This window comes from Trichomonas vaginalis, chromosome I (genome assembly GCF_026262505.1).
Source record: "Trichomonas vaginalis G3 chromosome I, whole genome shotgun sequence".
Lineage (NCBI taxonomy): Eukaryota > Parabasalia > Trichomonadida > Trichomonadidae > Trichomonas > Trichomonas vaginalis.
This window is the reverse complement of record NC_067203.1, coordinates 15,186,105-15,202,460: the sequence shown is the minus strand read 5'-3', so window position 1 is coordinate 15,202,460 and position 16,356 is coordinate 15,186,105. Positions and strand designations below refer to the sequence as shown.

General features: G+C 32.2%; 3 protein-coding genes and 1 pseudogene across 4 annotated transcripts, besides 6 other annotated features; 2 read left to right on the top strand and 2 right to left on the bottom strand.

The window, feature by feature from the left end:
- Positions 1–356: 356 nt before the first annotated feature.
- On the top strand, positions 357–1,091 carry TVAGG3_0990160 (annotated as a pseudogene). The gene has a single exon. A coding segment is annotated over exon 1 (735 nt).
- Positions 1,092–5,020: 3,929 nt separating this feature from the next.
- On the bottom strand, positions 5,021–5,947 carry TVAGG3_0990150 (uncharacterized protein; the record flags this gene model as incomplete). Its single annotated transcript, XM_001329926.1, has 1 exon — positions 5,222–5,608. One exon carries the CDS (start codon positions 5,606–5,608, stop codon positions 5,222–5,224), a length of 387 nt encoding a protein of 128 aa, XP_001329961.1.
- Positions 5,948–9,606: 3,659 nt separating this feature from the next.
- Positions 9,607–9,643: a mobile genetic element.
- Positions 9,644–10,218: 575 nt separating this feature from the next.
- Positions 10,219–10,256: a mobile genetic element.
- A 524-nt stretch (positions 10,257–10,780) lies between these two features.
- Positions 10,781–10,854: a mobile genetic element.
- Positions 10,855–11,184: 330 nt separating this feature from the next.
- Positions 11,185–11,443: a mobile genetic element.
- Positions 11,444–11,775: 332 nt separating this feature from the next.
- Positions 11,776–11,896: a mobile genetic element.
- A 267-nt stretch (positions 11,897–12,163) lies between these two features.
- Positions 12,164–13,266: a mobile genetic element.
- Positions 13,267–13,335: 69 nt separating this feature from the next.
- Positions 13,336–14,470, bottom strand: TVAGG3_0990080 (uncharacterized protein; the record flags this gene model as incomplete). Its single annotated transcript, XM_001329928.2, has 1 exon — positions 13,336–14,451. The coding sequence occupies one exon, from the start codon at positions 14,449–14,451 to the stop codon at positions 13,336–13,338; it is 1,116 nt and encodes a 371-aa protein (XP_001329963.1).
- Positions 14,471–15,052: 582 nt separating this feature from the next.
- On the top strand, positions 15,053–16,316 carry TVAGG3_0990070 (uncharacterized protein; the record flags this gene model as incomplete). The annotated part of the gene is made up of 1 exon (XM_001329929.1): positions 15,067–15,810. The coding sequence occupies one exon, from the start codon at positions 15,067–15,069 to the stop codon at positions 15,808–15,810; it is 744 nt and encodes a 247-aa protein (XP_001329964.1).
- Between the last annotated feature and the right edge of the window lie 40 nt (positions 16,317–16,356).

The following is a 16,356-nucleotide window of genomic DNA, read 5'->3' as shown; positions in this document are numbered from 1 at the left end:
ACTGACAGTTTGAGTGACAATATAACTGACGGTTTGACTGACAATATGACTTACGGTTTTATTTAGAATATGATTGAGAGTTTGGGTGACAATATGACTCATAGTTTAAGAGAGTGTATGACTGATGGTTTTAGTGAGAATAAGACTGACAGTTTGGGTGACAATATGACTGTTGATTTGAGTGAGTGTATGACTGACAAGTTGAGTGGCAATATGACTTCGGTTTGACAGACACTATGAATTAGCTTTTTAGTTAGAATAAGACTGACAGTTTGAGTGACAATATGACTGACAGTTTGACAGCCTCTATGACTTAAGGTTTTATTTAGAATATGACTGACAGTTTGACTGACAATATGACTGACAGTTTGACTGACAATATGACTGTTGATTTGAGTGAGTGTATGATTGAGAGTTTGGGTGACAATATGACTCATAGTTTAAGAGAGTGTATGACTGATGGTTTTAGTGAGAATAAGACTGATAGTTTGAGTGACAATATGACTGACGGTTTGACACACACTATGAATTAGCTTTTTAGTTAGGATAAGACTGATAGTTTGACTGACAATATGACTGTTGATTTGAGTGAGTGTATGATGAGAGTTTTGACAATATGACTCATAGTTTGAGAGTGTATGACTGATGGTTTTAGTGAGAATAAGACTGATAGTTTAAGTGACAATATGACTGACGGTTTGACACACACTATGAATTAGCTTTTTAGTTAGGATAAGACTGATAGTTTGAGTGACAATATGACTGTTGATTTGAGTGAGTGTATGATTGAGAGTTTGGGTGACAATATGACTCATAGTTTAAGAGAGTGTATGACTGATGGTTTTAGTGAGAATAAGACTGATAGTTTAAGTGACAATATGACTGTTGATTTGAGTGAGTGAATGACTGACAGTTTGACTGACAATATGACTGACGGTTTGAGTGACAATATGACTGACGATTTGACTGACAATATGACTGACGGTTTTAGTGAGAATAAGACTGATAGTTTGGGTGACAATATGATTGTTGATTTGAGTGAGTGTATGACTTACAGTTTGACTGACAATATGACTGACGGCTTTAATTAGAATATTACTGACAGTTTGAGTGACAATATGACTCTGGTTTGACAGACACTATGAATTAGCTTTTTATTGAGAGTAAGACTGACGGTTTGACCGACAATATGACTGACGGTTTTATTTAGAATATGATTGAGAGTTTGGGTGACAATATGACTCATAGTTTAAGAGAGTGTATGACTGATGGTTTTAGTGAGAATAAGACTGATAGTTTGAGTGACAACATGACTGACGTTTTGACTGACAATATGAGTGACGGCTTTAGTTAGAATATGACTTAGAGTTTAGCTGACAATTGGCTGACAGTTTGAGTGACAATATGACTGAGAGTTTGACTGACAATATGACTGACGGTTTGAGTGAGTGTATGAATGAGAATATAACTGACGTTTTGACTAACAATATGACTGCCGGTTTGACATCGAAATTCATTCATATATATGTATTGATCAATGCAATCACCCTATTTAATATTATTATTTATCAATTAATTTTTCATTACTACATGCTCTCAATTATTATGACATTAATATTTATCAATAAATATTTCATTACTATATGCTCCCACCCAATTTGACATTATTGTTCTTTGACAAATTTTTCTTTATTAAAGACACTCTCACAAATTCATATCAATATATTTTAATTATCACCTATTCCAATCCATTTTCATATTCATATTCTTATTGAGTTAGAATAAATTGAGGATGACTGAGAATCAAATTATAATTAGTGAGAATCAATTGAAGAATACTGGGAGTTAATTAAGGTTGTTTAAGAATAAATTGTGAATAAGTGACAATCAATTGAGGATGAGTGAGAATCATTTGATTATTAGTGAGATTCAACTGAACATCAGTGAGAATCAATTGAATAATACTAAGAAGAAATTGAGGAAGAGTGAGAATCACTTGATTCTTAGCGAGAATCAATTAAGGATGAGTAAGAATCAATTAATAAGTAGTGAGAATCAATTTAGGGTGACTGAGAATCAATTGATTCTTAGTGAGAATCTATTGATAATTAATGCGAATCAATTGATTATTTGTGAGAATCAATTGATCAGTAGTAGGATCAATTGATTATTTGTGAGAATCAATTGAAGATGAGTAAGAGTCAATTGAGGATGAATATGTGTCTATTCTGATATGACTTAGTATCTACTGAGGCTAGATGCTAACATCTTACTTTTATGATCATAATTTTTCAACTCCATTAATATTTATAACAATATTTTGATTACTATTTAAATAATTTTATCAAATGATAATTATTAACATATATTAAGAGTATGTTTAATTTTCAACATACTCTTAAAAATCCGAAATTTTAAAAAGTGACAATTTTTTTAATGCTAAACCATCTTCATCTACCATTAAATGTTTCGGATGATTTGATTTTAATTCAGTTGGGTTCTATTAGATGTAATAGTGTAAATTCTGATTCAACAATTTATATTATTCTTCCAATAAACCCTATCAAAAAGAATGGTATACAAATAAAATAACTTATCAAGATGGTAAACCTAAATTCACTGTTTTGGATTCATTATCAAATGCATATGTCGGAGATTCACCATCATATCCTTGGGGACAAATCGTTTCAAAAATCAAAGAATTAAACAGAAATATTAAGAATGTATATAATTTTGGACATAAATTATTTGGATTTGAAAATAAATCTATCATTTGTTATTTGGAGGAACTCAAAGAGCGTTTTATCTCGAATAGCGATGAAGTAAAGTATCTTCAAACATATGAAACAACACCTAAATTTCAGAAATCCGCTGAAGCTTTTACAGAAATGGTAAATATGATTATAAGTGAAAAATATTTGCAAACAGATCTCAGTCAAATTAAAATCAAAATCCATCGTCTAGGGGAACAATATATTCTTAAATTTTTAGAAGCATTTATAATTGCCCGCCCCAAATTTTATGCACAGGTTATAGGTTTCTTACAAAATTTTTCATTTGACCAGGAATTATACTCAAAAGCAGGAATTTCTAAACCATTAATACAAGCAATAATTAATGGCGATAAAAGATATTCGAATATTTTTGCTTTTTCAGGAAAATCGTGTGATTTAACAATCGAAGATTTTATTAATGTTTTAATTTCAGATCAAACAAATCAAAATGGTGAAGAATATTATCAAATACGTATCAGATCTATATTGGATAATAGTAAATATTCTTTCTATGAACTAGCAGTTAAATTTGAATCAATTAATATTTTAAATTCGTGTAATATAGATAATGTTACACCAATCATGAAAGCATTGATAATGTCAAGCCCAAACGAAACAATTTTCAAAATGAATGATAAATTCAATTTGCAGACTTATCAATTTACAAACCAAATCAAGTATGTTTTATCTTTTGCATACAATATCTCAGAGTTATTTTCTACATTTAGAAATCCATTACTCTCTTCGATTGTTTCAACAAATAATATTATATCAGTAATGAATTTGAATGAAAGCAAAGTTATTCGTTTAAAGATTCATTTAATCTTCCATGAGGCCCTAATTCAAAATAATGATTTTATGTACAAGAACTTTAATGTTTTGAATCAAATAAAAAACAATGACCTTCTGGAAATTTTAGCAAAAGCTTGTTTGAAAGCTGACAAAAAAATTCAAGCAGATTTTGAACAAATCATGGGTATTAAATTTACAGCGATCAAACAATTTCATGAATCCATAGAAAAAATTCCAGTTGATCGGTCTCCAATTACAATAGATGGTTGCCATATTTGTTTTGAATGCTCTAAAAATACTGATATTGAAAAACTCAAATCAATGCAATTAATTCTAATAAGCCCTGGTATTCATATCAATGTGTTAACTTATGAACAAACATTGAAGTTTTTGGAACAAATGCCAGCATTTATTCATTTGGGCCTTTCCAATATAAGTTCTGATCGATCTGTAAACTTAAATTATTTTCTACTTCAAAACGAAGGTTATTCCCCTTTAAAAATTTCTACAGATAATTATTATTACTTTAAGATCACATTGTATGACAAAATCGTATCCTTTGAATATTCAAAAGTATCAGATACGTTGTGGATGATTACTGTACCAAAAAACATGAAAAACATAAAATTACCCAAAGAGTTTTCAGGGAGGTTAAAATGGTACATTCAAATAACGAAAGTTGATCTCCCAGGACATCCTCTGCAAGATGAAATACAGGAAAAAATAAAGCATGAGAATGAGATTGGTGATATCTTAACTTCATATCCCGGGAAATTTTATGTAAATTATAGCACAACGATAAGAAGTGATAGTTTATTCGTCAATGGAAATCCTATAGAATTTCTTATATATATTCCAAGCGAATCAGGAAATTTGGCGTTGGAGTGTAATTTAATTCACTTAGATGCTACTTTTTCATGGCCGAAATATATATTTATTTTTCCTCGTGGTAATTACTATATATGCGAGGTTACCCTCTAGGGATATACATAGGGCGCAGCGAATCATCCGCTGCTTATCAACGGTGGCTTACAGCCATGAATATTGAATTTAAATCATTAAACATTATGGAGCACTTTTCAAGAATCAAATGGATGAGCGATTTAGGTACTGGAGTTTTAAAATTTTTGAATACGAATCATTTCCAAAATTATATCTGTATTAGGCACTATCTCGGAACCATGGGCAATAATACTTTACTACATGTTTTTGCTCTGATAGTATTATTATCAAAATTGGCCCAAGATTTTGAGGACAATTACAAATGTTTTGATCCATCGGTTCAGAAAATGTATGCTACAAAGAATATATCAGATGAGCAGCTGGAAAAATGGAAGCAGATATATAAAGATCAAGAGCATTTAGTAGTAGGGATGCGACGGTTTTACGCCATGACTGTTTAAAAATAGAATAATACGCCATTTTTGGGGCCGAATGGCGGGTACGAAGTAGCCGCCATTCGGCCGAATAACAAAACAATACAAAATTATCGCCGTCCTTTTTTTTCTTTCTTTCTTTCTTTCTCTTTTTTTTCTCTCTCTCTTTCTTTTCTCTTTCCTCTTTTTACTCCTCTTTCTCTTTTCATCATTAAACGTAGAAAGATATATTAATATTATTTTAAAATTAAAAAAAAATAAAGAAAGTATAATAAGTAATTATTTAGTTATCGATATATATATGTAAAGTGATAATCTGAGGAGGAGTCTGAGGATTAGACCGAGGAGTAGTCTGAGGAGTTTGATGATAATCTGAGGAGTTTGAGGAGTAGTCTGAGGAGTAGTTTGAGGAGTTTGAGGATAATCTGAGGAGTTTGAGGAGTAGTCTGAGGAGTTTGAGGATAATCTGAGGAGTTTGAGGAGTAGTCTGAGGAGGAGTCTGAGGATAATCTGAGGAGGAGTTTGAGGATAATCTGAGGAGGAGTCTGAGGATAATCTGAGGAGGAGTTTGAGGATAATCTGAGGAGGAGTCTGAGGATTAGACCGAGGAGTAGTCTGAGGAGTTTGAGGATAATCTGAGGAGGAATCTGAGGATAATCTGAGCATAATCTGAGGAGGAGTCTGAGGATTAGACCGAGGAGGAGTTTGAGGATAATCTGAGGAGGAGTCTGAGGATTAGACTGAGGAGTAGTTTGAGGATAATCTGAGGAGTAGTTTCAGGAGTAGTCTGAGGACTAGTCTCAGGACTAGTCTGATGAGGAGGACTCTAAGGAGTAGTCTGAAGAGTAGTCTCAGGAGGAAGATCTGAGGAGGAGTCTTATGAGGAAGATCTGAGGAGGAGTCTGATGAGGAGGGGTCTAAGGAGTAGTCTGAGGATGATGAGTAATCTGATAAGGAGTAGTCTGAGGATGATCTGAGGATAACCTGATGACTAGTCTAGGAGTGGTCTAATAAAAATGTAAAATATTTTCAAAGAAAAAATTCTATGAATTTTATATTTTAATTCTTAGCATTATACTGAATAAAATAAACATAAATATCAAAATTTGAAATTGAACACGCCAAAAAATTGATAATCCACATTCAATATTTTGTAAGTGGCGTACTTTTTGAATACTCGCCATACGCCTTGGAGTTCTCAATTTTGAATTCGCCTTTATTTGGGCGACCTCAGAAAAATACGCCATTAAGAAAATATTGTATGAGATTTTAAATTTGAACACGCTCTACCTTAAGGAATTAAATTTATTAAGATATATTTATATATAATAAACGATTACTTAAAAAAAGTATTTCATCGCTTATGTAAGTTTCAAAAAAATCACGAAAATAAAAAAATCAAGATTAAAATTTTATTTTTAATTTTTGAATTTCTCAAATGGCGAAATTTTTGGGCGAACAAAAAAATGTACGCCCGGTCAAATGGCGTGTTTAACGCATCCCTATTTAGCAGCATACCACCGCATTCCACCTATAAGCACTAATAATAGTGCAGAGGGTAAGCATAGACACATTAACGAACTTGCAAAAAAAGCAAGAAACTTTTCTACTTTCATCAAATTCATTCTGAATGATACTATCATTAGGATTAATGAATCAATTGATCCCATTAATAAGCAAAAACGCGAGAAGAATGACTTGTTAAACGAAAAATGCATACATTGCGGATTCTCCTATAATGATATTAATACTGATAAGAATCCTTGTAAATATTGCAAGGATTTCTTTATGAATAAGAGTCATGTTCCCTCTGCAGGCATACATGTTATGAAAATAGGAGAAAATGTAGGTGAAATCATAGAATTCCCAATCGATAAAAATGTAGGTGCTCAGGATGAACTCGTGGATCACAAAGAAAAGAGTTCGCCGATCGAAATATCAAAATACGCAGAATTTATTGATATTGACGATAAAAATAAAGCAGTTTTAGTCGTAAAACTGCTTTATAATCTTGAAACGTTCCAAGATGCCAAAGATTTAATCAATTCTCTGGAAAAACAATCAAAAAATTATGAATCTGCATTACAAAATAAACCAGAAATTTGGTTGGAAAAATACTTGCCTGAATTAATGAAGGAAGTAAAAGATGCGAGAGCTGCTAGAATGAGATTGAAGATAATAAAGAAGTAGAGATGATGAGTGAATAAAAACTTTGTATTAAATTTGTATATAAGAGAATTGTAAAATATAAAAATAAAGAAGTGGTTGATAGGAATTTGAAAATTCGTTGGGTGCATATAAGTTTGATAAATATATCTATGAATATTAATGTCAAATTGGGTGGTTGCGTGATAGAATGCTTCTGTGGATGTGTGGCGTGAGTTAGCATCGGGTGGTTGCGTGATAGAATGCTTCTGTGGATGTGTGGCGTGAGTTAGCATCGGGTGGTTGCGTGATAGAATGCTTCTGTGGATGTGTGGCGTGAGTTAGCATCGGGTGGTTGCGTGATAGAATGCTTCTGTGGATGTGTGGCGTGAGTTAGCATCGGGTGGTTGCGTGATAGAATGCTTCTGTGGATGTGTGGCGTGAGTTAGCATCGGGTGGTTGCGTGATAGAATGCTTCTGTGGATGTGTGGCGTGAGTTAGCATCGGGTGGTTGCGTGATAGAATGCTTCTGTGGATGTGTGGCGTGAGTTAGCATCGGGTGGTTGCGTGATAGAATGCTTCTGTGGATGTGTGGCGTGAGTTAGCATCGGGTGGTTGCGTGATAGAATGCTTCTGTGGATGTGTGGCGTGAGTTAGCATCGGGTGGTTGCGTGATAGAATGCTTCTGTGGATGTGTGGCGTGAGTTAGCATCGGGTGGTTTCATCACAAATTTTAACCCATCCAAATCTTATTAATTATTAAAATTCTTTTACAATTTCTGATGTATTTTTTGAAAACATTTCATATGCAATATTTCTCCTTTTCTTTCCTCAAATCTTCAGATATTGGGGGTCGAAAATTGAGAGCTCATATCTTTAAGTGTTTTTATCTCTGTTCAATAACTTTCTATAGATTATATTTAGGCTTCAACTGCATATCATATAAGCAGTTGTTAGCTTTTTAGTTGAGTATGGAAGCTAAGGGCATAGTAGAGAGTGAAATATGTTATTATTGCAATCTTTCAATAAAAATATACTTTAAAAATAGATATTTTTGTATAAATTCATTTATTAATAGGTTATACAATGAATGGTATGTGTTTATTGAAAGAAATTGTCAAATTCAAGTATTTAATAGTCTTTTGCAATTGATTATGTGAATAATACTACGAAACAAATCATAATGTTTCTGTTTCTATCTTCTCCTCTGCCTAAGAGCCATGAATGACCTGAGATTGATAGATTCTGAAAATGGATCCGCAAGTATAGGAAGTGATTGTTTTGTTCTGCATTCCTCTTCTGAAAGGTGCTTCAATTCATTCTTGATTTCTTCATTATAAGTGTTTTTGATTGTTACACCCTCTGAGTATTGTACATTTCTTAGAAAACAATTAATAACTTCTATTTGACCAATGGCATCCTTATGAAATGTATTAACTCCATGGTTATCAATGATATTACATTCTTCGATTGTTAACTTTTCTGAAGAAAAAAAATCGATAACATGATCTTGAGCCGAGTTGCCAATAATGTTGTATTTGTATATTTTCGGTGAGGAAAATGCATAGTAATATATACAATATAATTCTGTTGATGTATTATTTAGTAATGAATTGAAAGCTGAAATCGATTCTGACCCATGCGTTTCTAATGAATACCCACATGCTGAGTTTGTTTTAAAGTGAGATATATTTGTTTGTGTAATGTTTTGAATTCCATTTTCTAAGCAAATTGGTGATTCTCCCTTGTTAATTTCAGAAAATCTTAATATGATGCTTTCAATAATGTAATTTTTGGATAAACTACCGGATTGTGAACAGAAACAGTATTGTCCCTGCCCTGGTGTGGAACAATTGAAAGAGCATATTCTGTGATGAACAATTTCGCTTTCTTGAGTGAAAACAGCACCACCATCTTCTGATTGATGTGATACATCAATAAAAGTACTATCTTCGAACAGAAATTTAGAATTACCTACTGAATAAACTGCACGATTTTTAAGATCGATGAAGAAACAATCTTTGATGCAATAGTTTTCGTTAGCCAAATCAGTGCCACCATTTACATATTCATATTGACCATCAAAATAATCATTGAAATCTTGATTGATGAAAAAAAGCCTTATTATATTTTCATTTATTTGTTTAACTTTTTTCTCTCAGAAAAATTGAGATGACGATCCGATTGTTCAATTACAAAAACAACCAAAAATGCAAAGTAGTGATATTTAACATAGCAATAAATTTGAAACAAAAGTGACATGATATAATAAAAACACATTTTCAAGCGTTTTATACATAATTACATACTTATATGTATGGCAGTCCCAACGGGAACCGCGGTAATTTACCGAGGTTTCCGCACACCGGTTCCTTTTTTTAGGAATTTTTTAGATTAAAAAATATGCTTTGTAAATCATTTTTTGTAAATCGGCAAAAATTTGGAAATATTCTGACGACAATAAATCTGGGAATAGTATTTGAAATACGAGAACAACCTATTTAAAAGTGTTTCGCTTGTAATAAACAGAAATTCATCAAAAGTGACAGCTCTCAATTTTTTGACATTTGTAAATTCTAAATTGAATGAGAAAAATGAAATAATACTAAGCATAATACAATATTCTAGATTTAATTATAATTAGGAAAAAGTTAGTTTTGAGAGTACTTTTCATAGGCATATAGAATGAAATCTTCTGAAAAATAATATCACATAAACTCATATTATTTTCTAATATATAACTATTTATATAAAATCAAATTCAATGATCTTAAAAGCGAAGGATAAACCTCAAAATTTACGAATATAATGAGTGGGAATAGGCGTAAAGCAAAAATTGATATTTCATATGGTTTTATGATAGATAAGCATTATATTCCCACTCATTATATTCGTAAATTTTGAGGTTTATCCTTCGCTTTTCAGATCATTGAATTTGATTTTTATATCAAATAGTTATATATTAGAAAATAATATGAGTTTATGTGATATTATTTTTCAGAAGATTTTGTGTTCTTCTTCAAAATTTTGCTTTTTTATTAAAAAGAATCTTTACAAAATATACATTTACTTTAATTAATATTTAAAAACGTGCTCTATCAAAAGTTCCAAAAATTCAATATTTTAGCTTTTCTGAGGTGTCACTTTTGATGAATTTCTGTTTACAACACGCTCGATTTTGTATAATTTCAAATTTTCGCATATAGCTTTCCGTGAATTACCGTGATTTTACCGCCACATCAATAGTTTACGACACTTTTTCCGTAAATTGAGTAGTTTACTGCACTTTTTCCGTAAAATTGAGTTACGGGAATCCGTAAGATTACCGTACCTCACTTTTAGTTGAAAATAGCATTAGTATATAATAAATAGATATATTATTCATATTTTTGATTTTGAATTACGGAAAAAGTGAGTTCAGAACTTCCAATTATTATTTGATTAATTATGTTAAAAATACTATAAGGAATTAAAATACATAATGTTGAAATTTGAATTACGGAAAAAGTGAGGGTGAAAGTGAAGTGAAAAAGTAAGATATTTTTTGTTGAAATAATCATAGTTGTACAATTTTGAAACTATATGTAAAGCTATAAATTGGATAAATTCAAAAACAAAAATTGTTTATTCTTATTAATAAATTTATATTAATCAATATTTGAACAACCCGTAATTAAAATTGAATTCCTCTTAAAATTTAATCCATACGTTAATTTTTAATTTGCTCGGTGAATGCCGAGCTTCCCTACTTCTCTTGTCATTCCTTCAAAAACTCTAATCTCATCGCACTTACAAACATCATGATTTGATGTATTGTCGAGAAATCTTAGACTTGTTTGTCATTTGATGATAGCATTTGAAAGTCATCTCGAAAATCGATTAACAAGACAATTTCCCAAACATCTACATACAAGTAGATGATGGTAAACCCATTAGAGTTGTTTTGCTATGATTCCTCCAATCTTATGATGAGAAAAATCATATCAAAACAGCTCTAATCGAACATTCTACACAGCTTAGCATCCAGCTAGTTCCAAGTAATGCGATTACAACATCAACGGCCAAAGCCTTTCAGAGTCCTTTAATCATTTCTTCTCATCTCAATGTGAAGTGGCCCCAAACGAACTACAAGCTGACGTTACAACGCATTACAACCCGGTTAATACGAGCATATACATTAGAGCTGCTTTGTTATGATCTCCTCATCAATTGATGAGAGATCTCATTATGAAGCAGCTCCAATCGAACTAAAAACCTACATACAAATGAGTGAAAACAAATTCATTAGAGTTGTTTTGCTTTGATTTCTCTCATCAGAAGATGAGAGATACCAGAACAATACAACTCTAATCAAACTTTCTACACAACTCAGCACAGTATCAATGCAAAGTAATGCGTCTGTATCGTTAACAAGCAAAGTTGTTTCGGGTCCTTCCATTTTGGAAGAATTCGGAACAACTTTGCGAATTGATAGTGTAAACCCATATACATGAAAGCGTGCATGCATAAAGACAGGTATTGTCAGCAATGACTACCTGCCCAGCTATGAGTGATCAGAGAATTACCATCTCAGGCTTTTTGAGAACGTTTCAGCCAGGACCCTCGTATGTTGACTGTGAGAAAGGCATCCTTTATCTGAAATAGATGCTTTTCCAACAATCAAATTCGAAGATCTTCGACGTTGTTGTAAAAAGAGAAGGAGAAGGAAAGAAGAGGAAGGAGAGGAAGAAGGAAAGGAAAGAAGAAGAAGAAAAAAGAAAAAAAAGAAGGACATATTAAATATAATGCGCACTTAATAGTGCCGAGGCGCGATTTTTTTGACCCTATATTACCGCACGGCAATGTTTTCTCGATTTTGTACAGCCCTACTTATATGTCATAATTGAATTTGTTTTACGTATCGTTTGAAGCTTTTTGTGGAACAGTTGAAAATGAACTTCGCTATCCAGGGGATGTGATATGTGTTTCATCATTGGCCATCTCAAGCCAATCAAAATGCTAAATTCCGAATTGATTTTTCAAATCAGATATCGAAAGAAATTTTGTGAATGAAATGATTTTATTATATAGTCTTAATCTCGTAAACGAAAAAGAGGATTTGACGCAGTCAAATCCTCTCTCTCAAAAAGTGGACTTTACATGGCAAATTTCAAATGCATGTAAGGTCCACTTTGATCAGTTTCAGGATGGAATTGGAGGCCATGAGGTACTGACATTGCATCAGTATCTCATAGCCTCCAATCCCTTCAAAAAATGGGAGAAACTTTGGTCGAATAATTTAACATTCGGCCAAAGTTTCTCCCATAATTAATGAGAATGAAAGGGTAAGAGGCATATAGAGTCACTATATACCTCTTACCCTTTCATTTTCATTTGGAGGTCAACAAACCCGGAGTTAATTGCAAACAATTAACTCCAAATTTGTTTATGTTAAGGAAGGAATTGGAGGGTAAGAGGTACATAGTATGAATATGTACCTCTTACCCTGCAATTCCTTCTAGAAAGTTCCAAAACTTTGGGTTAATTGCAAACTATTAACCCAAAGTTTTGGAACTTTCAAGTGGAGATGGAAGGCTTTGGGGTATACATTAATATAATATACCTCAAAGCCTTCCATCTCCACTACAAATGGGAGAAACTTTGTCCGAATAGTTTAACATTCGGACAAAGTTTCTCCCATCTTTCAATGTAATTGCTACCTGTGAGGTACTGACTTGAAGTCAGTGCTTCACAGGTAGCAATATCCAAAAATTTAAAAACATTTTATCAGTTCGTTAGAGAACTAGAGCCTCCTAGGTACTGAACCAGAATCAGTGCCTAGGGGACTCTAGTGATCTATATAAATCTGAGAAACTTTGAGGAAATGTCGAACAATTTCCTCAAAGTTTCTCAGCAATTTAGCGAGGAATGTTCGTTATCGTGTAGATATTTATAATATATACATGATAACAAACATTCCCCGCTAAAAGATGTAAAATCTTATAAGAAATAATTGCAAAAGAATAACAAATTGCAACAAATTTTATATGAAACTGAACCTTATGAGGTAGTGATTCAAGATCACCGCCTCATAAGATTCAGTTTCAATCTCAAGTATCTCAAAAGTAAGGCTCTATTTTTTGCCATGTAAAGTGTCACTTTTTCTGTCAAACTGTTTTTATCGTTTTCGTTTACAACATTAATTATAGCAAAATATATTGTTTTTGATATATTAATAAGTTTAATCGATAGTTAAACATTTCATAGTTTTAATGTCTATGTTTTCTTGAATGGTGGTGGTGTGTCTTGAGCTGGCCTGTCTTTCTATCAATTGTGCCATCATCCATCTTTTCGGAATAGCATTTTTCGCAGCATGGCGCACCACTAACGTTTGTGAATTTCTTGCCAAGTACGCCTTTATCGCAGAACTGGCATCTCAAACATTGTGGATGCCAGATTGTTCTGCAAGCAGTAACTGGTTCATCAACAATTGGCTTTCCGCATCCAGCGCAAACTGGTTTATCTTCTGTTGCGCAAGACTTGCACTTGAGAATTCCGTAGTCAAAGACGCAAGTATTTGGCTTAAGGATTGTATTGCAAACAGTGCACTGGAAATGATGGCTATGCCAATAAACATTTTCCATTTTGCTTGCTTGTTCGAAAATAGGTCTGTTGCATGTAGCGCAAATCTTCTTGCATGCCTCTTTATAGCATTCATAGCAATATAATCTTTCATCTTCAACGCAATAAATTTGCTTATCTGGATCTCCTCCATTGTCAGGAGCTTTACCGCACTTAGGGCACTTTTCGCAGTCTGGGACATGATAGAAATACTTATGTCCTTCCCAGAAGTATGACTTGCACTTGTCTGTTGGAAGAACTGGCTTCTTGCAGGCAATGCAAACTGGGAAGAGCTTCATAAGTTCTTCATAGCATCCAGAGCAATATGGAATGCTATAGAAACTACTAATCCTGCTGGAAAGAGTCTGTCTTGCAAGACATTTTTCACAATGCAAACAATTTTTGTGGTAAATTCTTCCAAAAGCTTTGCAACTGTCTTTTGGTTCTGTAAGTTGTGTGCATCTAGAGCAACGCTCGTTGTAGCACAATTTGTAGCACTCTGGATGGAAAATTAAATCGTCTCTTGCAATAAAAGAGTTAACATCCATTCTTTCACGGCATAAACTGCAATTGAAGCACTCTAAATGCCAGAAGCGATTAGCGGCTTGAACCTTTTCGCGATCAATTTTTGTATCACAACGTGGACAATTTCCTGGAGCAACATCTGGAATATGCCATAAACGTCGTGGTGGTGTATATTCTGCGATTGTGATCTTCACGGCGAATGGAAGGTATTCTCCGATGTATGGTTTCAAGTTCTGCATGTTGTTTAATTACTTTTTTTGAGCACATCATAAAAAATCACTCAACCTCTCAAAAATTTGCGAGAAAATAAACATTGAGAGGTATATCCTGTCCGCAATTTGAAAAACTATATCTTGTCAATATAAGTGTAGAGTTGAACAGTTTAGACTCGTTTCCTCAAGAGTAAATATCGATAATATTATATATTGTAATATTGAATCATGAACCTGCATGCTATCTTATCCTTCATGACATTATTGTAAATATCTTTCGATTCAAACTTAAATTTTATGTTCAGAGAAGATTACAAATTGAAAATATTAATATTTTCACTAAATAACCATACCAACATAATTATAAACATAAGTTTATTCTATTTATTAGGATATGAGCTGTTTATATTTTAGAAACATTTGAATTCATTTCAAAATTGTCAAAATTCAATAAATCTAGCTATGCAACAACTCAAAATTTGATTATATTCTAGATCAAATGACGAAATACAATACATTCGCTGAAATAAAATTGAAATTCAATAGATATGAGAAATTAAGTACGATTTTTAATCGCAACAAATTATAGTGTCTTAGGTCATGCTCCATTAAGTGTTCATTAAGCTAACCTTATTTAAAAAAATGGATGATTTTCTGAATTTTCTTGGATCACCTTGTTCATCGATTAATCAGTTGAAAAATGACTCAGTAGCAATTATTAAAATACAAAAATTCGATATTTCGTTCAAAGAAAGCGATCTTTTAGAATATATTAAAACAAATTTGAAAGAAATCGAATATTACTTTAGATATCCAGATGATTCTAGCTATTATCTGACAATTGCATCCAAATCTAAACAGCTATATCAATATGCTTTTGAAATTCTCAAAATATTATCAACACATTTCATACGAGCAAATATTTACAAATGCAACATTGATAACGAATTACTGAAATTGAGATTACAGCAAGTATATGGTACACACACAGTAGAAAAAGATGAAAAATCAAATGATCAAGAAGAATCAATTCCTATACCAGATGCAGAAGAAGCAGATATTCCTCCAAGCCAAGATGTTCAAAATCAAGACCAAGATGCACAAATTGAACAGTCAAATGAGAAAACTGCTGAAGTAGATACAAGATCTTCATTAGAGAAATGGAAATCCTTAAATAATGTCTCATCAGCATGGGATGACACTCTTTTTGAAGTTTTACTTAAAGATAACAAATGGAAATTATTCCAATCAAGTAAAATTTCGATTCCAACAAAGTACAGTCTATACAAAGACCAGGCTAAAATCGATTCTTGTGGATTACCTCATCTTTCTAAAGAGCAATGCGAAGAAATTTCCTTGGCTAGTTCAATTTTCGATCCATTGTAATTTGATTTTATATATAGAACGTTTTTCTTGATAAAGTTATGTTTGTTTTTGAATATTTTCTTTATTTTAAATTATTTTTATATATCACAGCTAATTATGAGTAGAAACATGATATAACAATTGTCACACATGAATAGAGTAATCATCAGAATGATATAATATCATAATGTGGTAAAAAAGGAAGATTCAATATTATATAAACTAGGATATTTCGAAATTTAGGATATTCTGAGCTCCCTGATACGCATAGACAGTTTTGTGAAAGTTTGAAGTATTAAAAATATTAAAAAGTATTATTAAAATCATATTTTTTATTGACATTTTTTCTTTGAATAATTAATTTAGACATTAAAAATCAATTTTTGAAAGTTTTAACACTGCTATTTGATCATATATTATGCATTGATAATTACCACCGCATTATATTAATATTGGTTAGAAATTAAAAGTTATCCAACTTGTTTATACAGAAAGATATATTTAATATTCGAAAATGCAAGAATTAAAAAGAGTCTTTATATTCTTGCCAAAGCTACAATTGTGTCT